The sequence below is a fragment of the Stenella coeruleoalba genome (genome assembly GCF_951394435.1).
Source record: "Stenella coeruleoalba genome assembly, chromosome: 11".
Taxonomy (NCBI): domain Eukaryota; kingdom Metazoa; phylum Chordata; class Mammalia; order Artiodactyla; family Delphinidae; genus Stenella; species Stenella coeruleoalba.
In genome coordinates this window covers 46,979,630-47,004,158 of record NC_137157.1, presented here as the reverse complement: position 1 = coordinate 47,004,158, position 24,529 = coordinate 46,979,630, and the positions used below count along the sequence as shown (strand labels likewise).

Here is a 24,529-nt window from a genome sequence, read left to right as displayed (position 1 = left end):
GCAAAAGGTTCAGCTTTTCCATGCTGGTCTTGAAATCAACATTTTTCAGAAAAAAACAGAACAGTGAAACTTAATACCATATCTTTAAGGGTTAGTGGGCATTCCTTGTTTGGAGGTTGAATCAAAGCTGAAAGGAATAAGTTGTTATCATTGTTCTTGACTAGTCTACAGCACTTGTCCTAATTTTATAGTAAACCTGTAAGAGGTTCTGAAGTTGGGACACTGCAAACTCAGTTTAAAGAGAGAACTTGTTTCATTTTACCTCTATTCTGTGATGCTCTACCTGTAAGAAAACTAGTTCTTTGATCTGTCAGTTGTCCTTTGGAAAAGGCTAGGGTGACGTAAAATACATATGAAAAATGTTATCTGCTGACCTCAAACAGGTTATTCAACCATGCATTGGCAGGGTTTGAGAAGTTGGCTTTGAAGCACATAACTAAATTCCCTAATTCTTTGAAAGGTATCAAAGCTTTTAATTACTTCTATTATTTTTGTCTGTGGATAATCAGTAAGTAAAGGTTGGGAACCCCAAAAGAATCGAAAGAATATATTACTGTTTAACATCCTATAAAATATCCTAGTTGAACTAATATTTTTAAAAGCTTATAAAAGCATGTATGGAAACAGTTTTTTAAATTTGCATAGCTATTTCTCTATTCGTGCATACTAAAACAATACAAAAGCAGATCGGAGTATCTTGATGGGAATTTTACTCTCTTGGCCCATATGCATTCTGTGTGTGCAGTGGGATTCTGTGGATGGAAAGTGTGGAGACAAGGATCCTCGTTTTTTTCTTCCCGTGTGGGTTAGAGAAGCTTGCTGCTTTGAAACAAATCTGTAAAGTCACATAAGATGTTTATATGCAGGAAGAGGCAGAAATGACACCTACAAACTATTTCTTATAAATTCTACAAGGTAACAGCTAGTCAAGGTTCTTCTGCTGAGAGTAATGTCCTTTGGGACGATTTTTGTGCCTGAATATAAAAGTGTAAGAGCTAGCTATTAGCGTGACTAGGCTAATTCCGATGGACCAGAAGAGGGACACTATTATCCACACATCTCAAGAAGTGCTGTGCCTTAAGAAGCATTTGGAGTACTACTGTTTCTTCTTTTTATTTACATGGGCATAAGAGAGACACACACACATATCTCTCCCTTCCCCTGGGAGAAGCAGGCTTCTGTGTGAAGATCTGAATGGACCTTTCATGGTGGTGAGGACGACAGGGCTGTAAACCATGCTCAGGACCTGGTTCGCCTTTTACTGGCTATTTATGGAAATGTTGGGAAAAACCCCAAAATCCATACCCAGCCACCAATTTTTACAGTTCCTTATTTTGCCAGTTCTTTCCTAACCCATCTTCGAAGTTTCCTTCTCACTCTTCCATTTGTATTATGCTTGTTTATAGAGTTTGAAATTTTACAAACTCTTTCACTTTCTTCAACTCATTGGTCCCTCATGCAACCCTGAGAGGAAGACTTTTTATGGTGAAAGAAACGGATCCTTAAAGAAGTTGACAGATGTGTCTAAAATCACAGGGCTGGTGGCCAAAGCTTTGTCTTTTCCTTCCAAGCCCAAAGCTCTTCCCATCTGCATACCACTTTGCCTTCCCAAAGGAAAAAGTGGGTAAGGACATGTATTGCCTTATTGGCTTCCATATTCTAGGGCTCGATGTCAGAAAAATACTTAAGTCAACATGGTAGATCTTTGGAGAAAACTCCTCTTTTTTATCCTCTCCCTCACTTAACTCTAGTTACTACATACTCTACTGGCCACTGGCTACCCAACTCCTCTCCAGAGCAGAGCCAGCAAGCGCCTATATTTTAGGCTTTCCCCTAACCTCCTACTTTGATGAAACTGATCTTCCCTGAGTTTAGCAGTTGTTTTACTCTTCTGACTCCTGTGTTTGGGATAGGGGTGAGGAACAGAGAAGGAATAGGAAGGAATGAACACTTATTATGTACCAAGCACTAGTAGTATTAAAGGAAAAAATTCAATGACTCTTGTTGAAGCATGATAAGGAGGACTTTATTCAAGGGAGGGACTGTTGTAGTAGGCAGTAACCACTGGGATGGAATTTTGCAGTGGGGGAGAGAGATTGGGCTCAACTCCAAATACAGCAAGTGGGAAATTATAGCCAAGGAGCAGGGTAAGGGGGAGATTCTTCATAAACTGGCCTAACAAGATTCTTCCTGAAAGTAGGCTCGGTGATCTGACACCACCTGGGGGCTGGTGGAGGATGAGGAACTCGATTGATCTCGAGCGTGATCAGATATGAAGGACGAGGGATTCTGGTTAAACTGATTTATCGTGATTCTTGCTAAAACTGGAAAATGAAGAGAGAAACATGGAAATAGACGTCACTGAAAAGTTCAAGGGAGCCTGAATACAGTCCGGTCAGGGAGAGAATCTGTTAGTAGTGGGATTATAGATAGATGTTATCACTTTTAGTCTGCAAGCAATGCTTTAAGGTGATAAAACCCACCTCCTTTTTTTGATAAGGAAACAGTCCCAGAGAGTTTCAAGACCTGGAATTTAACCCAAGTCTGCCTGACTTGCGATTTCCCAAAGCTCCTGCTTTCCTTGCCTCCAGGTTACATGGGGCTCCCTCCTTCCAGAACACCCTCGCCCCCCGCCTTGTCCACCTGGCTAACTGCCTTTCACTCTCGGGGTCTCTGCTTTGGCACCCTCCCTTCAGGGCTAGCACATATTCCATAGACCTTTGCATTTCACCCTTCGAAGCATGTATTGCCTTTTTCTGTGTCCGTCTCCTGTGGACAGCTAGAAGGAAGGAACTATGTCTGATTCATTCCTGTAGCCTCAGCAGCTAGGGACTGGCACATAGTGGGCACTCAACCATATTTGCCAAGTCAATAAATAAACTCCAAGCCTGGTCTCTTTTCAGGATCCCAAGTCTTCTGGATTTCCCTCCTTTATTTCTTGCATCGGAGAGGACATGAGCCTGTCCTACACCTGGCTGAAGACTCAACCCTCAGCCAGTGCTCTGCTGGGCTGTCCCCTCCCTATGAGGGTTGGTAGGAAGGAAGGCATTGCCGAGGCAGGCAGGAACCCTGAAAGCCACACGGTGAGAAGCTTCCTTGTCATATTTTCCTGAATTTGTGCAGGGTCTGCCCATGAGGCATTGATTTAATATTCAGCACTGCCTGTTGCAGATAAGCCAACTCCCCTGTAAAGCCTGTGTGTGGTGTCTCCTCTTTGGCTTCCCTTCCTTTGGGATGTCTTCCTCTTCATCCTTCTCTTTCTCCTTCTTCCTTCTTCCTCTTCCTCCTCCATTTTGGTCTTTGGCAAAATTAGACTTTCTAATAGAACAAATCACAACAATAATTCTTCAAACCCTGGGCATAAAATAAATGAGAGGCCTTGATGAATTCCTATACCATTTAAAAGAAATGTGCTCGGTTTCAGTTTCCCAAATTTGTCTTCCATGGTTAAAAATTAATATTGGTTAACATGCAGTTGATTATGTTTTATTTCTCTTCTTTTGTTTTATTATTCCTGTATGTATTAACATTAGTATGTGCTTTTGAAAAGAAAATTGACAAAGCTTAACCTTCATGTTGAAGGGCTGGGAGGAGGCTTAGTTGTAAGGTTCCAAAACTCCTGGAGAAATGAATCCCCAGGCTCCCAGAAAGGCCAGAGGATCTTGCTTAGTTTATATTTCAAATAATTAATTTAAAAGGAGAATAAGTATGAACCTGATAATCAGCTAGTGAAGACGCTGAAACACTTTCATGAAAATTGAGATACCTAATGTAGTAGACAGACCGTTTCCCTCTCCTACCTTAAATCCTACCAATTGTTAGATTATTCACCCAGAAGCTGTGCCACAAGGGCAGATCTTAAAAGGTACCGAGCCAACCAGCCGTCATTTATTATTTACACTGAGCAACCCTGGGTTTGTGAAAAAGCAATACAGGACACAGTCACGTGGAACTGTAATAATGTTAATGCTGAAAGATCTTAGATCTATATTTCTAAGTTATAAATGGCAGGCACCATCAGCCGTTCCACCTTCTTTCCTCCTAACAGAAGCTTAATCTGTTCAGACAGAGGAGAGTCCTTGAGCCCAGGAAGGATAGGTTCTAATGTAATTGATCTAAACCAGTTATCCTAATCTCAGTGGCCTCCTCCCTCTTCCCTTGCCCTCATAATTCAGCAACCATAACTCTTCCAACAACCTTTTTATAAAGGGTAAATTCCTATATTTTCTGAAGTACTTAACAATATTAATTATAGTTTGATGTGTCCTTTAAATTTCTATTAGGAATGTTATTGTTTTTATTAGTTTTTGACTGGTTTGCTCCAACCCAACTTTCTTTCATTATTTTGCATGATTTTGCAGAAGGCAGGGTGGTTCAGGAATATGTATGTTATGTTACAGTAGAAAACACTGCAGTAAGAACCCCTGCAATAACAACTGTGTTATTGCGACTTGAGCAAGTTACTTAAGCTTGCTGAGGCTGTTCGCTCCTCTGAAAAATGGGAGTAGTACTAGACCTATCTGACAATAAAATTATTGTTCGGATTAAGTGAGAAAGTAAATGTAAAATTCTTAGCAAGGTATTGGTACGTAAAATGTGCTCAACAAATTTACCAAGTATTATTATTATTATTCTCCATTGACCGTCTCTCATGTGGCTTGACTTCTGATTCTTTCCTGCTTTGTTGGATCTCCGCCAGACACCCTACTATTTGTCCACATTCCTCTTAAGGTATGGGGCCCAGGTCATCAAGATTGGACCTGTGCCTAGAGGAACAGGGACCTTACCCTCCCAGTTCTGTCCTCAGTGCTTTCATTATTATAAGCCTACATTAGTTTCTTTGTCTCCCCAATACTTCTTCATGATGACAAAATTAAACTGATGTCTTTATCACTTATTTACGCAAAAGCCAAGTTTCCCCATCTCATATTTACATAATGGAAAAAAATCAATGGAAAGCTGAATGCTTAATCTACTAAATTCCATCGTGTCAGAGTCAGCCATCAATCCAGTTGCCAAGATTTGACCTCTTTTTTTTTTTATTGGCGTATAGTTGATTTACAACGTTGTGTTAGTTTCTGCTGTACAGCAAAATGAGTCAGTTATACATATAAATATATCCATTCTTTTTTTTAATTCTATTCCCATATGGGTCATCACAGAGTAGTGAATAGAGTTCCCTGTGCTATAGGTTCTTACTAGTTAACTATTTTATGTATGGTACTATGTCTATGTCAATCCCAATCTCCCAATTTATCTCTCTCCCCTGCTTCCACCTTGGTAACAAATAAGTTTGTTTTCTACACCTGTGACTCAATTTCTGTTTTGTAAATAGGTTCATTTGTACCATTTTTTTAGATTCCACACATAAGCGATATCATATGATATTCGTCTTTCTCTGTCTGACTTACTTCATTCAGTGTGACAATCTCTAGTGACCTGAGTCTTTTATACTGTATTTTTACCTTGTTCATCTCCTTCAGGCCATTTGCATACATGGCAGGTTTGCCTTTTCTATACTTGTCCAAATCACAAATAGCATTATTGAGAAGGATGAGAGCAGAGTCATTTTATAGTACATTTTAGGATTTTCTCCGGGTTAGCATGTTAGGGTTCAGTTCTCCCAGATACAAATTCACCTAATTCTAATGTAATTTCTTTTACCTTTCTCTGTCTTAGCTACAAGTATAGCCATCCTTGACTGCCCTCCCCCCAGTTGGATTGGAAGGCCCTCTTATGTGTCTCCTGGGCCTGACGTACCACATTGTGTTAGTCCTGCCTTTTTACTGTCTGTGCTCCCGTCCCCTGGCTTGAGGGTAAGATTGCGTGTTGCTCACTGTTGTATCCCAGTGCCTAGCACATGCACTTCATTAAATATTTATTATTGGATGGGTGAGTTAACAATTTTGTTAAGTGTCTAGTTGAAATCAAGGTATACATTTCCATGCACAGGCTCTTAATCTGCTGATCAGGAAAGCAGATGAAATCCATCCACAGCACTTGTTCTTGGTGGGCACTTGCAGGCTCCTGGATGTCTTCTGCTGTTCTCAGAGGCCAGCAGCCAAGTGTTCAGCAATCCTTTCTAGAATTTTGTGTCTGTGACAGTTATTGAAAAGCCATGTGGGTGTTGCCATCCTGTTACACAACGTGCTTGAACCATTTATTTACTCAAGTTGAATAAAGGTTAATTTTCATTTTATCTTGTGAGTATCAGGCATGTAAGTTTCAGGTGATTCATATCATGTTAAAGTCCAGAGACAGTCTTTTAATTTGGTCACTGTTTCCAACAATGGGTCATGTTAACTCTGCTTGAAAGAACTGATTAGCTTCTTCCTGGATCAGTGCAGGACTACGTGTACAAGGAAGACTGGGGAGACTTCTGGGATTCCAGGTCATTAGGTGGAGGTTTTCTTGGGGGCAGTGCCCTGCAGTTCACTTCTCTCTCCAAGAGTGCAAAAACAGGATTGACATGACATGACCTGGAGCAGATGAACCCCTCCAGCTCCTTCCAGTCTCCTCAGCCAGTTCTCTCCTGTTGCCTATCTCAAGGCACCAACACCACCTCCTACCCAGCCACCAAAACAGAGATGGGAGAATCCAGTCAGTAACAAAGTCCAGTAGGATTCTCCTCTCAAATACTACTCACAGCCAGGGGTATGCTGGTAAATGTTTAACAACCAAATCTTTGGAAAGAAATTCTCAATTTGTAATATTTCCATGGTGTAAATCTTCCCACTATTGCCGATTTCAAGTTACTAACGTGAAGACTCTAAATATGGAATTGGGAAGAGATGTGCCCAAGCTTGTACGAGCTGGCTCCAGCACGCCACTGCACACTCTTCCACCTTCCTGACCCCACTTCCACTGCACCAGATCAGAATTTCGTGGCATTCAAGGCTCCAGGATCTGCCCCTGAGGACAGTTCAAGCCTCATGGACCCTGTTCCTGGAAGCTTTACCTGGCACCCTTTTGCTCCTGTTGAATCATTTAGGTGACCTGTAATGCTCTGTGTACACTCAGTTGTCACATCGAGCACTATGGTATGCCTTTATGTCAGTCTTTCTCATTGGTTTATGAACCTCTTGAGCACAGCAACTGATGGTTATGACAAAGGGTAGCATTTATTGAGCTGGGAACTGTGCTAAGCACCTTATATGCATTATCTCATTTAATCCTCACAACTCCGTGAAGGAAATGCTCTTATTATCCCTATTCTATAGATAAGGAAACTGAAGCACAGAGAGGGTAGGTAATTTGCCCAAGGTTGCACAGCTGGGAAATGTTTCGGCCAGAATTGACCTAAGGCCTGATTGTAGAACCAGGACCCTTAACTACTAAGGCACCCTTGTCTTTGTGTCTCTAGCACTTGGCACTGTGCCTGCTCCACAGCAGGTGCCCGTTGATTGTGTGTTGGGTGACTTAGTGAGGGAAGGCTAATGCTGGCAGTGTCCTTGACTAGTCTCTTTGCTCTGGTCTCACCCAGCTTCACTCCCAAGAGCAGGCAGAAAGGCCTTTCAGAAATATAAACCTGATCATGTCTGATGAAAAATTGCAATGTCTTCATAACCCGTAAGGCAAATTCCTTACCTTGATACCTATGAACCTTCATGATCAGGTTTCTGAGATACGCCAGTTTCTCCAGATACACCTTCCACCATTCATAATCACATTTATTCATTCAAATGTTATTACTCATCTGAGAAATTCAATATTTATTGAATAACTACCACATTCCAGGCCTTGTTCTGGGTGTGTAGGATCTATATAGAAAGAGGCAGTTTCTACCCTGGAGGGGCTTAAAGTTGAGTGGAGAAACAGACGCGCAACATGTAATTTCTACAGTGGCTGAAATGAAAGTACACAGAGCTTGCAGCGGGGTCCGTGAAGGGTGCTGTTCTGTCTGTGCCGCGTTCTTCGCCTGCCTTCCAGCTCTGGCCAGGCCGCACACTCAGTTCCACGGGAGTCCTGCTGCTGACTCCATGAATTCATTGGCACATACTCTTTTCAGTTCCTGGAATGTTTTTTTAAATCACCTTCTGCTTATCCTTAAAAATTCCTCTCAAGTGTCACCTGCAGGAAGCCCTTGCCCCAGCCCAGCCAGCCTAGCAAAAAGGCTCCTGCAGTAGGATGCCCACCGCCATCCTGGCACTTATCACCCTCTGCTGCTGCGGCCAATCTTCCTGTCCCTTTTGCTGGACTGTGAGCTCGTCCCCAATTTTATTCCTGGACACATGGTGAACACTAAGTCAATGTTGAATAAATGAGTGAAACAATTAGTCTTTTAATGATTGGAAATGTCTCTGGGAAAATGTTATCTCCACTAGCTAACTGAACGGGCTGTGGCTCTCACCACTGACGTTAGATTTTAAATCCAGTTTTATTTTCAGTGGATTTTCAAGACAAAAGTAACCTTAGCAAATGAGGGTCTGGTTTCTCCTCCAACTTCTCCTCTGCTTCCCCCTTCCTCCTTCTTTGGAAAAGCATGAACATTTCAGCTCCAGTTCCTCATGAGCCCTGGCACATCAGAGGGAAACTATATGTTTAACTTTAAAGGGCAATCAAAGGGGGAAGGGGGAGACACTCATTGTGGCTTTTTAGAATCTTTAAAATACCTAGAGCTGCTGTAACAGACAAATTTTGTCATCTTGCCTGTCGTTTGAATACTCCGGGCAGCGCTGTTTTGGGACAAAGGGCAAAAGAGTAGATCAGGAAGGGAGGGAGGTGTCTGGGTTTGGGGATGTGATGTGGGAAGGGAGTAGGGTGGAAACAAGAAGTGTCCTTACACAGGACTGGGGGACGGTGGCGGCTGGGCAGGTGGGTGGGAAGCAGAAAGGGAGGTCCTTGCTGGGCACACCCTATCCATACCTTTGGAGAAGCCCTGTTTCCCCAAAGGCATGTGCATGTCTATCAGCGGGTCTTGCGGATGCAACTTAGATTTGTCTGGGGCGTCCCTGGTGGGTTGATCCTCATAACCACGCACTTTTTTCTTGTCTGCCTTGTAAGGCCAAGGGCAACAGCACAGGTGACCATTCTGCAGCTGTTGCGTGCCTGGAAGGGAAGGCAGAAAACTAGGGTGAAGAAGGGGGGCCCTTGTTTCCTAGAGCAGTTCTCCGGCCCTCCCCGGAGGCCTGGGTAGCTTCTGCTTTTGTGAGCAAAACTGTGACAGCCCTTCCCGGCCACAGACAGAAACGTAGAAAAGGTTGGAATCGAGGTCTGAAACTGAGCCTCCATGACGGGGCGGGATGCCCGAGGACACACTCTTTGCAGGTTTGGGTGTTATAAACCAGCGTTTAAGACATTTAGAGCAAAGTGATTATTTTTAAAAGCATGCAATTTATTTTAAGAGGCTTTTGAGAGTTGCCCTGTGTGTGCAGAGCCTCCTGAACACCGTTTTATCTGACACTGTGGATTTATCTTGTTGAGGAATTTCCTGAGGGTCTGGAAAGCACAGCTGTGACTTTGGAGTCCTAGAGAAAGTCAGCTACTCCAGGGCTCATCTATCCTTGTTCATTAAGAGGTTTGCACAAGCCACACGGGCAGGTCCTGTATGCTGTGGACCATCTCTTATTTCTGCCTGGGGATGGAGGTTGGAGAGGGTGAGTGATGTAAAGCAAGTGGCACAAAGGTCAGGTCTGAGAATCTATGGGCCACTTCCTACTTCTATGTGGGGAATTGTGTGTATGTGTTTGTTGGGCGGGGGGCGGTGCTGTATAAAGCAGATGGGACACCAGCAGGGGCTTCAGTGGAAAACTAAACAGATCTTTTCCTCCATCTGCTTCTCTTAGCAGTTGGCTTGACCAAAGCCCAGTGAAGTAGTAGTGTCAAGTTGCTTGTCTGCAGTTGGCTGGCATTGTTGGGAAAGGAAGAGGAACACGGGGCGAGGTGGGGGAGTAATGGGGCTGGGGGTGAGAACACCCTCAAGAATCAGGGTAGGTCTCGTTGGCTTCCCTGCAGGTCACTTACTAGCTGTGTGACCCTGGGCAAGCTAGTTAACCTGTGTAATCACTTTGCCTTCTCTGTACACTGGGAATAATATTAATGTCCACCCCCTAGGGCTGTCATGAGGATTGACGAGGTCGGGCAAAGTGCTTCTTCTTTTGCTTGGTCCAGAGTAAGAACTCCAGACTCCCTCTGAAAGTCCCTGAACAACCGCGATAGCGTGCAAGTTGACCTCCCTTCTTCTGTTCTTGTTCCCTTATAGTCCTTTCCCTCAAAGCAACCAGAGTGACCTTTTATAAAAGCATATTAAAGCATATTATTTCACTTTCCAAAGGCTTCTCGTTGCTCTGGGCACCTCCTCTCCCCGCCCTACCCCGCCCCGTGCTCCTGTGCTCTGGCCACACTGGAATGATTTGTTTCTCAAACACGCAAGCACAGTCCAGCCCTGGGCTCTCGCGGTGCTATTCCCTCTACCTGGCATGCTCTGCCCTTGATCTTTGCATGGCTGGCTCCTTCCTGAGAAAGCCCTACACACTGAAAGGAGCTCCTTCCCCCACCATCTATCATGCCACTATGTTCTGTTTTCATCACCACCCGAAAAGATCCTGTTTATTTATTGTTTCTCATATGTCATGTAAGTCCTTCCCCACTGTTGCTACCTTTCCCTCCATTAGACTCCAAGCCTCCTGAGGGGATCGTGTTAATTTTTTTCATGGCTGTGTCCTCAGAACCTTGTACAGTGCTTGGCACATAGTAGGTGCTTAATAAAGAATGAATGAGCCTTGTCTTGCTCTTTCTTCCTTCAAAGTCTAGCTCAAGACAGAACTCCACTATGAGGTCATCTCTGACCATCTCAACTTTTAAAAATATCTTCCATCCATTTCCCTCTGAGTTCTTGTCACTGAATGGAGTTGGCAATCTCTCTTCTCTTCCCTTTCCCTTCTCTTTTTTTCTCCCTCCCTTCCACCTGTCTCTGGCACCCATCAATTTTTACCATTTGGGAGGTGCTCAAGATTTTTAAAATTTTGTTTTAATGCCCTTGGATGAATTAGCAAGCCCAAAGATAAAGACGAAATGGCCCTCCTATACCTCCTATAACCAGTGCAGGGATCTAGTGCAAAGGTACCTTACCCATGGGAAGAATTCAAGGCTCTGGATTACATGAGGGTTATGGGTGTGCAGGATAGACAGCTGAAGTATTGCATATTTAAATTATACCTGGAAAAAAAGTCCACAAAGTTTAACAAAGTTCTCATTAAATTATCGATAATCTATTCCAGATTTCATTACAATGAAAGAAAAAACTTTTGGCTTACCACTGTTGGCAAAAGCAAAAAGAATACCAGTTGTTTCAGATCCTATTCTATTTTATTTTCCTGGGCATTTTTACATTATTACACTTTAGAATCATTTTGTTATTTTAAGATATTTTTTATTGTGGATGTTTTAAATGTATAGATTAATTTAGGGGTGTTGACACATTGTGTAATAGCGAGGTAATGAAAATACATATTTCTAATATTAACGAAAATAGTTCTAATTTTCTAACCATTGAACGTGATGCTGTTATTTAATGTAGGTTTTCTATCACATATATGTATACGAGAGATATAGCTACGTGTATATGTATGTGTATAAATATATATAATCTTAAGCATGTATTCATTGGAATCAATATTGAATGTTTAATGCCTTCTTGGCATCAGTTGAGAAGGTCAAATACTGTTTTACCTTTGATATATGAATTCCAATATTGAATTATCTTTTTGCTTCTTGATGAATTTTTCTCTTAATGGAAATGTTAAATTCTATTTGATGGCATCTTATTTAGGATTTTGGTATATTATTCACAAATGATATTAGTCTGTAGTTTTCTTTATGCATCTCATCTCTGTCAGCTTTTGGCATCAGTTTTATGCTGGCTTCATAAAAAATTTTGGGTACTTCTCTTTTTTTCTATGTTCCAGAATTGTGAAAATGGCAGAGGAATTATCATCTTGTTAAAGTTTTAGAAGCATGACCCATGATGCCATTGGGACTTTTATCTTTTATGCAAGGGTGGGGGGATGGTCACGAGTGGAAATTTTCTCTATTTACTCCAGGGTTTGTCAGTTTAGGCTTTTTCTATATTTTTTCGTTTATTTTAGCAATTTGATTGCCTACTTTTTTAGAAAATCATTTTATTCAAAATTGTGCAAAATAATTTTCCGAAGTGTATAATAGGGATTTAAAAAAAAAGATAACTCATTCTACATTCTACCATCTAACTAGTGTCAACTATGGTGGAATATTATTTCATCATCTTTCTATGAATAGCTGCAGATAGAAGGATGGATAATTAGATAGTAGAAATAACTTAGTAAGAAATGGATCTTAGCTCACATGCACTATTTAAAGAAAATATTAAATATAATATAAAATATTAATTTTAGTTGAATTTAATGGGATAAAAAGAAGGGAAACTGAAGGAATTACAGAATTTAAATAATTATTTCTATACTGTTAGAGATATCAGTTCTAAAGGGGTCTTCCAAGATTAAGAAAGGGGATTTAAAAGTTACTACAAAGTTGGAATAGTTATTTTTTTATTAAATGGTTCAGGTTTAGGGTAATGAAGATGAACTCTGAGATATGAATAATAAGGTGATTAATACCACATCTCTTCCCATTTTCCCTCGCCCTACCTTCTAATCTTTGTTGCTGATATTTTTTCCTTTTTAAGGGTTTATTACTTTTACATTTTGATCTGCAACCATAATTCCCTCAGGTATTCCCTCTATTTATATGATATATTATATATTTATATATAATATATAAATGATATATTTATATATTTATGATATATGATATATCATATATCATATGTGATATAATATATGATATAATATATCATAATATATATTATATATAATATATATGATATATATTTATGATATATATATTTCCTATATTTATATGATATATTTATATATATCCCTATATTTATATAGATATATTCCTTATATTTATATGAATTCACTGTTCATCGTAGTTTTTCCTCTTTGATTTCTAAATTTCTGAGTTCTTTATTTTGATTCATGTTTTGCTTGGCTGAATTTCACTGTCAAGGAATTATTTTCAAGAGGAAGTCATGCGGGCTTTATACCCTGAACTTTTAAATTTTGGAATTGTCTGTTGCCTTTACGTTTGAAAACAAATTGGGTGGGTATAAGATTTTGCAAGCCACCTTCTCTTGAAACGCTGTAGAATTTATTAAATGGCTGCAGAGTATTGATATTTCATTGAATGAATGTCAATTAATGGTCATTTATTCTCAAAGATGCAGATGTAGAGGATGGACTTGAGGACACAGGGAGGGGGAAGGGTAAGCTGGGACGAAGTGGGAGAGTGGCATTGACATATATACACTACCAAATGTAAAATAGATAGCTAGTGGGAAGCAGCTGCATAGCACAGGGAGGTCATTTCGGTGCTTTGTGTCCCACTAGAAGGGTGGGATAGGGAGGGTGGGAGGGAGATGCAAGAGGAAGGGGATATGGGGATATATGTATACATATAGCTGATTCACTTTGTTATACAGCAGAAACTAACACACCATTGTAAAGCAGTTATACTCCAATAAAGATGTTAAAAAAAAAGGGTCATTTATTCTCAATTTTCTGTTATTAAGTGTATTATCGTAAGTGTATTAAGTGGAATTTCTGGATCAAAGTATACATGCACATTCTTTCTTTTTGGAAACGTATGCTAAACACTTTGCAGACAGATTATTTAATATATACTCCTATCAGCAGTGCATAAGAGGGTTATCTTATTTCCATCAGCATTAACAGTGGGTTTTATTAATTCCTTGAATATATGCCAATTTGGTAGGCAAAAAGAAAATTTTCTCATATTTTAAATTCTGTTTCTTACTAATGTTTAACATGTTTTGTGCACTTATTAACCAATTTGATTTTTTATTTTATGAACTGCCTTTTAAAGCCCTTTACTATTTTCTGTTGGGGTGTAGCTGTTCCCTTATTGATTTGAAAGAACATTTTGGATATTATGGATATTTACTCTTTTTCACGTATATTGAAAATATTCCTCACTTGGTCTTTAACTTTTTTCACGGATTAAAATGCTTATGATCACGAATGGATACTAAAACTATTAGATAAAAATTTAATGCGGAACAAAATATTTGCACAATCTCAAAGTATCTTGCCACAAATTACAAAAAAAATAGTAGTAACTTTATAGTGGAGAAAGTTGGCAGATAGTACCTTAACCAAGGGATGAAAATTAACATCGATAATGAGACACTGTGATCCTCCTGATACAAGGCACTAAGAGAGACATAATATCATTTGTGTAATATTCTTGCCAAACATACAAAACTTGAATTTAACCTTGAGAAGATATGAGGCAAACAAGAATTGAGAGGCGTTCTGTAAAACAGTTAGCCTACACACTTCAAAAAATATCTAAAGAGGCATGACAGGTACATGTACTATGTTATACTGGATTGAATTCTGGACCAGAAAAAAATGCTATAAATGACGTTATTGAGACAGTTGGCAAAATTTGAATATGGAATGTAGATTGTACAATAAAACTGTGTCAATGTTAAGTTTTCGGATTTTGATAATTTAATTGTGGTTGTGAAGATAATGTTTTTGTACCTAGGAATATATACTGAAGTATTCACGGGTAAAGGCACTTGTTCTCAAATGGTTCAGAATGGTATGTATAGGTGGGTGTGTATCATTGTGTTTTGTGTGTGTGTGTGTGTGTGTGTGCGTGAGAGAGAGAGAGAGAGAGAAAGAGACAAGACAGAGAGAATAATGCAAATGTAGCACAATGTTAATAATGATGAATATGAGTGAAGGGTATATGTGACTTCCTTTGTATTCTTGTAGCTTCTCTTTTTTTTTTTTTTTTTTTTTTGCGGTATGCGGGCCTCTCACTGTTGTGGCCTCTCCCTTTGCGGAGCACAGGCTCCAGACGCGCAGGCTCAGCGGCCATGGCTCACGGGCCCAGTCGCTCCGCGGCATGTGGGATCTTCCCAGACCGGGGCACAAACCAGTGTCCCCTGCATTGGCAGGCGGACTCTCAACCACTGCGCCACCAGGGAAACCCTGTAGCTTCTCTTTAGGATAGAAATTATTTCAAAGTAAAATGTGAAACATTCTTCTCCCCTCAAAAAAAGGATAAAGTAAAATTTTGTCAATCTTTTTTTAAAAATAGTTTTTGGCTTTCATGCCATGCTTGGGAAAACCTTCTTTATGTCAAAATCATAAGAATAGTCACTGATGTTTTCTTTCTATCGTTTCATTTATTTATGTTGAAATCTTTGATCTATCCGCAGATTTGGTGCGGAAGCAGGAAAATGATCCAGGTTTTTTTTCTCCCAAATGTATAATCAGTATTCCCCACAACATTTATTGAATAATGAATCTTTCCTCACTAGTGTCAAAGGATATGCTTATCATGCATCTATCGTGTGTGTGTATATATATATATAATATTTATATAAGTATAAAATATATGTTCCATATATAAGTATAAAATATATGTTCCATATATATGTAATATTTCTTGATATATCCTGGACTTGTTTGTGTTCCTTTGATGTGTTCACTTGTGTGTTTCTCAGTACTTATTTACCCCCTTCCTCCCTAATTTTTCTGGTCATTTTTATGTATTTATTTTTCCAGATGAACTTCAGAACATTTTCCTTGAGGATTATTTGATTTCAGATAACATACAAACCAATTCAAAAGGGTTTATTGGATGTATACAGGACTTTGTCATGTAATTAGAGTAGAAGGGGAACAACCAGCCTTATTAAGGGTAAAAAATCATGAAGGACCTGGGTAAAGGACCTGGCAGAAATATTTAGACTATCACTCCTGTCCTCTGCCTTAGCTATTAGGTGACTTAATCTCAACCACCAGCTTTAAAGTCTATTAGTTTGAATTTTGGGAGAAATAACTGAAGTGGTCACTGGCCAACCAATGGATTTTTTCTTTCTGATTCAAGTGCCTGTAAAGGTTGCAGGAGACTGTTTTTATAAGGCGAAAGTTCTCAGAAAATGACTGTGTATTTGGCAGACATCATAAATAATGTCTAGTAAAAGCTTTGCAATATTGAATCTTTCAGTCTAAGAACAATGAAGTTCTTTCCATTTATTGAAATCTCTTCTTATGACCCTTCATAGAGTTTATTGGCTTTTTAAAAAAATATGTTGTCCCTAAATATATGTTTAGATATTTTAGGCTTTTTGTTATTTTGAATGGAATCTTCTTTTTTTTTCATTATATTTATCTGAATTTTTGACTGGTTATTTTTTTGTACATACGAAAGTAATTAGTTTTTATATTTAACTTTAACCATTTATTTTATTGACTTTTCTGATCATTTCTAATCGTCAGTTGTTTCTCTTGAATTTTCTAGGTATAGAGTCATGTTATCTGCAAAGAAAGATTGTTTTGTCTTCTTTATAACATATTTTTATATTTTATATTCTTTTTTTGTTATGTATATATTTATTTATTTATTTGGCTGCGCCAGGTCTTAGTTGCAGCATGCAGGATCTTTAGTTGCAGCATGTGAACTCTTAGTTGCGGCATGTGGGATCTAGTTCCCTGACCAGGGATCGAACCTGGGCCCCCTGCATTGGGAGCGCAGAGTCTTAGCCACTGGACCACCAGGGAAATCCCTATATTTTATATTCTTTAAAAATTCTAGTGTCTTTGTTATGGTCAGAAAGAAACCAATAAGCTTATTTTCATTTTGTAAATCAAGAAAAAGGACAGAACTATTGTGTTGCATTTTGGGAAGTCTAACAAAAATGTGAAGCAAGATATTGAACTTCTTGTTGAACTTAACTGGAAGTAATCTATCAGACCAACATGCCAATCATCAGTCTATCCATTCATCCAGCCAGCCAGCCAGCTAGCCAATAAATGTTAATTGCTGCCTTTTTCATAACATAGATACAATAAGAAAGACATAGTCCTCGCCCTTAAAGACATTAGATAGAGGAATAAACACAAAAGCAAGCAATTATAATAGTGTGTAAGGCAAAGTACATGGTGTTAATGAATGCACATAAAAAAGCACCTAAACCTGCCTTGGACAGTCAGGGAAGGCTGCTCGAGGAGGGTAACATCTAAAAAGATTTCTGAAGGAGATATTTGAATGGAAGAAAGGCCACACTGTCAATAAATGCATTATGCCATTTAGTTGCTTTGAAATTTTAGCGATTAGCCATTCTGAAAAATTCATGAATCTCAAGATTTTCAATTTGCCTTTGCAGCTCAAGGGGCCAGTGGCACTCTGGGGAACCCGACGCTGGATACAAGTCTGCTGGAGGAATTCTTGGGCAATGATTTTGATTTGGCGGCCTTGTAAGTAATGAGGGCACTGCTCTCCATTTGGTCGTTTTTTTTTTTTATGTTTGACTTTTTTTTTAATATACATTTATTTATTATTTATGTTTGGCTGCGTTGGGTCTTCGCTGCTGCACACGGGCTTTCTCTAGTTGTAGCGAGTGGGGACTACGCTTCGTTGCGGTGTGGTGGCTTCTCTTGCTGTGGAGCACGGGCTCTAGGCACACGGGCTTCAGTAGTTGTGGTTCATGGGCTCTAGAGCGCAGGCTCAGTAGTTGTGGCTCATGGACTTAGTTGCTCCGTGGCATGTGGGATCTTCCCAGACCAGGGATTGAACGCATGTTCCCTGCATTGGCAGGCGGATTCTTAACCACTGCACCACCAGGGAAGTCCCTCCATTTGGTGTTTTTAAAATTATGAAATAATTAAATGAACTGGGAAGTGCTTCCTTCTTTTCTGTTTTCCAGAAGAGCTTGAGTAGAGTTGGTCTTATTTCTTTTACAAATCTTCGGCAGATTTCACCAGTGAAGCCAGCTAGGCCTGGAGTTTTTTGTTTGTATGTTTTTGTTTTTGTTTTATTTAGTTTTAATCTGAAAGCCCTCACCTTCCAATTCAATATCATTAATAGATATGGGGCTATTCAGGTTATCAATTAGTAGTTATCAACTTAGGCAGTTTATATCTTTCAATGAATTTGTATATTTCTGAATTTACTGGCATAAAGTTGTTCATCATATTTCCTTTTTATACTTTTAATGTCTGTAGAATCTATAGTGAACAACAAGTGTTGTTCCTGATGTCAGTAATTCATGTCTTTTTTTTTCTTGATCAATCTAGCAAGAGGTTTATCAGTTTTCCTAACCTTTTAAAGAACTGGCTTTTGGTTACATTTATATTCTTAATTGTTTTTCTGTTTTCCATGTCATTGATTTCTGCTCTTATTTTCTAATATTAATATAGCCATGCCAGCTTTCTTTTAAAAAACTTACATGCAATAAAATTCCATTTTTGTCTTGTGTGTGGTTTTGTGAGTTTTGACAAATTCATAGAGTTGTACAACTACTGCCATGATTACCACACACAACAGTTCCCTCACCTGAAACGTTGCCCCTACATTTCCACTTTGTGGTCAAACCCAACACACACCCCTAACCTCTGGTGACCACTGATCTTTTCTCTGTCCTTATAGTTTTGCTTTTTCCGGAATGTCATATAAATGAAGCCATATGGTATATATAAGTCCAGTTTCTCTCACTAAGCATAATGTCTTTGCTCATTCTTTTTTATTGCTGAGAAAAACTCTGTTGGATTTTTGTAACAGAGTTTGTTTATCCAGTCACTCAGTCAAAGACGTTTTGATTATTTCCAGTTTTTGGCAATTATGAATAATTTCTATAAATATTCATGCACAGGTGTTTGTGTGATCAAGAGTTTTAATTTCTCTAGGGTAATACCTTGGATAGTCTGCTGGGTCGTGTTGTAAGTGGAAACTTAACTTTATAAAAATTGCCAAATTTTCTAGAGTGGCCATACCATTTTACATTACCACTAGCTCTATATTCTAATAGGCGTATAGTGGTATCTCATTTTGTTTTAATTTGCATTTTCCTATCAACGAATGATGTTGAGTCTTATTTCATGTGGTTGTTTGCCATTCGTACGTTTTCTTTGGTGAAGTCTTTTTTCAAATTTTTTGCCCATTTTAAAAAATTAAAGTTTTCTTATTTTTGAGTTTAGAAAATTCTTTAAGTATTCTGGATATAAGAACTTTATTGGGTATGTGATTTATGAATACTTTCTCCAAGTCTATAACTTATGTTTTCATTCTCTTAACAATGTCTTTCCCAGAGCAGAAGTTTTAAATTTTGATGATATCCAATAGATCAAATTTTTCTTACGTGGTTTATTGTTTATATCTAAGAAATATAGATATTGCCTAATTTAAGTTCCCAAGGATTTTCTCCTGTTTCCTTCTAAAAGTATAGTTTTATATTTAGGTCTATGATCCATTTTGAATTAATTTCCATATAAGTTTTGAGATATAAGTTGAGATTAATTTCTTTGTGTATAGATGTCCAGTTACTTTCAGAATCCCTTGCTGGATAACCTTTCTCTATTGAACTGTCTTTACACTGTTGTGAAAAATCAGATGACCATATTTGTGTGGATCTATATCTAAACTCTTTATTCTGTTCCACTGATCTATATATCTGTTATTTTGTCAGTACCACATTATCTTGACTACTGTACTTTTATCGTAAGTCTTAAAACCATATAGTGTAAGTTCTCCAAATTTGTCTTCTTTTGTAAAATTGTTTTGGTTATTCTAATTCCTTTGACTTCTCACATAAATATTAAAATCAGCTTGTTTATATCTATACAGTGCTGCTGAGGTATAGATTAGGATTGTATTAAGTATAGAGATCCATTTGGGGAAAATCGACATCTTTACAAAATTGAGTCTTCCAATCCTGAACGTAGTATACCTCTCCATTTATTTAGGCCTTCTTTGCTTTTTTTCATCAGCATTTTACAATTTTAGCATACAAATCTTGTATATATTTTGTTTAGATCTACACCTAAATGTTTCATGTTTTTCTTCGAGTTATTGTAAGTAACAATAAATTTTTTTCAAATTTAAAATTTCAATTTTTTAAAATTTTTTTCAAATTTAATTCCCAATCATTCATTGCCAGTATACAGAACTATTACTGGTTTTTATATTTTGGGCTTAGGTCCTATAATCTTTTTTTTTTAATTTTTTAAATTAAAAAAAAAATTTTTTTATTTGGTCTGGCCACATGGATTGAGGGATTTTAGTTCCCTGACCAGGGATCAAACCTGGGCCCCGGCAGTGAAAGGGCCGAGTCCTAACCACTGGGCTGCCAGGGAATTCCCGGGCCCTGAAATCTTAATGAAGCCATTTACTAGTTTAAGAGCTTTTTGTAGATTTCTTGGCTTTTTATATCTTGACAATCATGTCTTCTGCACATTGGAACAGTTGTATGTCTTTCTTTCAAAACTGTATGCCTTTGAATATTTTTTCTTGCCTTATTGAACTGGGTAGAACTTTGGCTATGTTGCTGAATAGGGAAATAGAGAGATCAGACATCCTTGTCTTGTCCCTGATCTTAGAGGGCAGTCACTCAATTTTTTATTATTATGTATGATTCAGCTATAAGATTTTTTTGTAATGCCCTTTATTAGGTCAAGGAGATTCTCTTCTACTCCTAGTTTGTTGAGAATTATTTTAACATGAATGGCTCTTGAATTTTGTCAAATGTTATTTCTGTATTTATTAATATGATCATATGTTTGTTTCCCCTGTCTGTTATTATGGTGGATTACTTTGCTAATTTTTGAATATTGAACCAACCTTGTATTCCTGGGATAAACCTCAGTTAGTTTTAAAGTATTATCTTTTTATGTATAGCCGGATTCAATTTGCTAAAATTACTTTGAGGATTTTGCATCTATTGGTCTCCAGTTTTCTTATACTGTATTTTTATGGTTTTGATATCAGGATATTGATAGACTTCTAAAATTAGTTGGAAAGTGTTTTTATATCCTTTTAAATTCTCTGGGTGAATTGTGTGGAATTGGATTTATTTTTTCCTTAAATGTTTGATAGAATTCACCATGAAATCTTCTGTGCCTGTAGCTTTCTTTGTTGGAAGACCTTACTATGAATTAAGTTTATCCAATAAATTCAGGACTATTTATGTTATCTCTTTCTGCTTAAATAAGTTCTGGTAGCTTGTTTTCTTTTTTCCCCAGGGAATTGATCCATTTCATTGTCAAACTTATAGGCAAAGAGTTGTTCATAGTATTTATTATGCTTTTATAGGCTTTTACTGGCTCTAAGGGGTCTACTGATATTCTCTTGTTTCTTATATTGGTAATCACTTTCCTCTCTCTCTCTCTCTTTTAATTAGTCTCTTTAGAAATGTATAAGTTTTGCTGACCTTTTCAAATAAGTGTCTATTGGTTTCATTGATCTCTATTGTGTTTGTTTTCAATTTCACTGATTTCTACTCATTATTTCCTTCTGATTGCTTTGGGTTTAGTTCGCTCCTCTTTGTTTCGTTTCTTAAGGTGGAAGCTTAGTTCTTGATTTAAAGTCATCCTTTGCTTTCTAATTTAATCACTCAATGCTATACATTTCCCTCTCCATATGGCTTTAGCTGCCTTCCTCAATTTTTGATATGCTATATTTTGATTTTCTTTCAGCTCAAAATATTTCCTAATTTTCCTTGAGACATCCTCTTTAACTCTGGGTGGCTGGAATTGGGTTAATTTCCAAATATTCGGGAACTTCCCATCTATTTTTCTGTCACTGACTTGTAGTTTAATTCCATTATGGACAGAGAACATACTCTATATAATTCTAATTCTTTTAAATTTGTTAAGGTTTGCTTTATGACCCAGGAAGTGGTCTATCTTGGTGAATGTTCCATGTGCACTTGAGAAGAATGTGTGTTCTGCTGTTGTTGGGTCAAATGTTCTATAAATGCTAATTAGGTCAAGTTGGTTGACATTGTTTTTCCGGTCTTCTATAGCCTTGCTGATTTTTGTCTACTTCTTTTATTTATTACTGTGAAAGGAATGCCAGAGTCCTCAGGAATGATTGTGGATTCAGAGTCCTCAGTTAAGTTCTTTTTTTCTCAGCACTGTCTTCTGTCTTCCAACCTCTGTGGTTTCTGATGAGAAATAGGCAGTTATTTGAATCATTGTTCCCTTGTATGTAATATATCATTTTTCTCCACTTACAAGATATTGTTTTATCTTTGGTTTTAAGCAATTTTATTATAACATGGCTGGATATGGGCATGATTTTCTTTGAGATTATACTGTTTGGGATTTGCTCAGTTTTTTAAACTGTAAATTTTTGGTCTTTTACTACCTCTAGGAAGTTTTTAGCCATTATTTCTTCACATTTATGTTTCTGTACCAACGTCTTTCTTTCCTCTGTCTAGGACTCCAGTGATACAAATGTTAGATCTTTGATATGGTAGACAGGTCCCAGAGGCTGTTAATTTTTTCAATCTTTTTTTTTTCCTCTCTGTTGTTTATACTGGATAATTTCTATTGATTTGTCTTTAAGTTCACTGACCCTCTTCTGTCATCTCCATTCTGTCATTGAGCCTACCTTGACATTTCTGTAAATGCCCTTCCTTCTCTCCCTCATGAAAGACAGAGAGTGGAACAAGATGTGAATCTCAATAGTAACGGGGAAACCTATTTGCAGGTACTTTGGTACCTGGCTCTTGCTGCTCTTTGCCAACAAAAACATCCTTGCCAAAATGACTGTGGGGAAGAAGGGAGGCTCAGCATTTTGCAAGCTAGTTAAACACACACACACACACACACACACACACACACACACACACACACACACACACACACACACACACACACACACACACACACACACACACACACAAAACTGGTGGGTTGCCACATGTCTGAGCCCACACTCTGAGCTGGCTCTTCTGCTCCAGGCACTGCATGGGCTGAACCCAGGCACTAATCACCCTTGTGCCTGCCTTCATATTCCTCTCAATCCATCCACGCAGCTGCCATGAATTCCTGTGAGAAGGGTGGGCAATGGGTATATCCTTACCATCTCTGCCTACAAAAAACCTGCCAGAAGTTGTCAGTTTCCGTCCCCTACAAGACTTTTCCTCAAAAGAAGGTAGACCTGATTCCATCAGGGTTCTGTTTAATCATCTGGATCACTTTTATAACTGGCATAAAGTACTTTAGCTGTTTGCAGGGAAGAGTGAACAACCGTTAAGTCTTATTCGGAGAGCTGTCCTTCTACCTGGGAGTTCAGAAATCTATCATATGATCTTAGTCTCCATGATAATAATGGTCCTTCCAGCAAGACCAGAGATATCTCCCTATAGGCGATCGCTCCTGAGATTCCGACATGGTTTGCCCAATCAGATTCACTCTCTACCCTTGGGAGTGGGTGTCTGGCATTTGTAAGTGAGGTAGAGGAAGGAGTTAATACTGTTGAGTATTTACCAAGTATTAGGCATTGTTCTTTGCACTTTACATATTTACTCATTTAATTGCATATTTGATTTTACACATTTCATTCTCTTATCAACTCTTCCAAATAGGCACAGTATTATCCATATTTTACACATGAGGAGGCTGAAGTGCAGAGAGGTTGAGTAACTCTTCGTATGTCGATAAGTGGCAAAGCTGGGATTAAAATGTGCCTGGCTCTAGAACACCTGCCCTTTCTTCTACATTTGTCTTTTGGATTAATTGATGTTTTAGGGGATGTTTTAGACTCCGTGACTCTCAGGGAAATACATTAAGTGGATCTACATTTATCTGCCAAAAGGTGTGACTCAGAATGGATCCTGAGCCATAGTTTGCAAAGATTGTCAGAGTTCAGGCCCGTTAAAGAAAAGTCCTATGATCAGATAAGCTGCTATTGCCTTATAAAAATGGCTCAGGTGCATGCAGTTAAGTGGAGCTGCAATAGAAATCCAAGAGAGAACAAGTGGAAACAGTCCCAGTCCGTGACCATGGATTTGTTGGGCGCATCCAGTGATCATTGCATCTGTACAATGTATTCAAATACCCCAAGTGTTGAGTATTTCTAAATACCAGGCTCTCTTTTTGCAGGATAGTTGCATTCCTCACAACAGCGCTGGGGTGCAGGTTTTCTTGCCGGGGCTCCCAGCTAATAAATAGCAGAGTTGGGATTCAAACATGAATTTACTACAAAGCCTGAGTTACTTTCTCTCTACTATATTACCCATGATTTGTGCCTTTTAAAAGTATCAGTGACAACCCTTTAAGCGATTTAAGAGAACATTAGGCTGTAAAATTTCTAGGAGCAAATTTGAATCTCATAGGCAGATTTTCAAATCTCAAAGATATTAAAAAATGGAATTATTGGCTCTGTGAAACAGATGTCCCTAAATGCTCTATGGAAAACTGGTCCCCCGAGATGCTGTGGGAAAAAAAGTTCCATGATCAGGAATAAATAAGTATGTGACTCACTGGCTTAAACAAAATTAAATGTATTTCTTTACCGCAGGACTTCTCAGGGCCTTTGATGTGCTAATATGCAACTGGGAAAGGGAAACGTTAGGCAGTGTTCTCAAACTTATGTGGCCATGGGCCCCTTTTGGGAGCATGTACCCACGTATGAGCATTGGGATGTGCTGCTCAGGACATTCTCATCC

The 24,529-nt window shown here is 38.6% G+C and overlaps 1 protein-coding gene across 3 annotated transcripts in view; it reads left to right on the top strand.

Moving 5' to 3' along the window:
- Positions 1-24,529, top strand: part of MYRFL (myelin regulatory factor like) — a 123,440-nt gene that overhangs the window by 15,951 nt on the left and 82,960 nt on the right. For all 3 annotated transcript variants that reach the window (XR_013830652.1, XM_079938286.1, XM_079938285.1), the window contains exon 2: positions 17,246-17,336. Coding sequence is in view for 2 of the 3 variants with exons in the window: in XM_079938286.1 (XP_079794412.1) it covers positions 17,246-17,336 (91 nt within the window). In the remaining variant the exon portion in view is untranslated. The remainder of the gene's footprint in view (positions 1-17,245; positions 17,337-24,529) is intronic.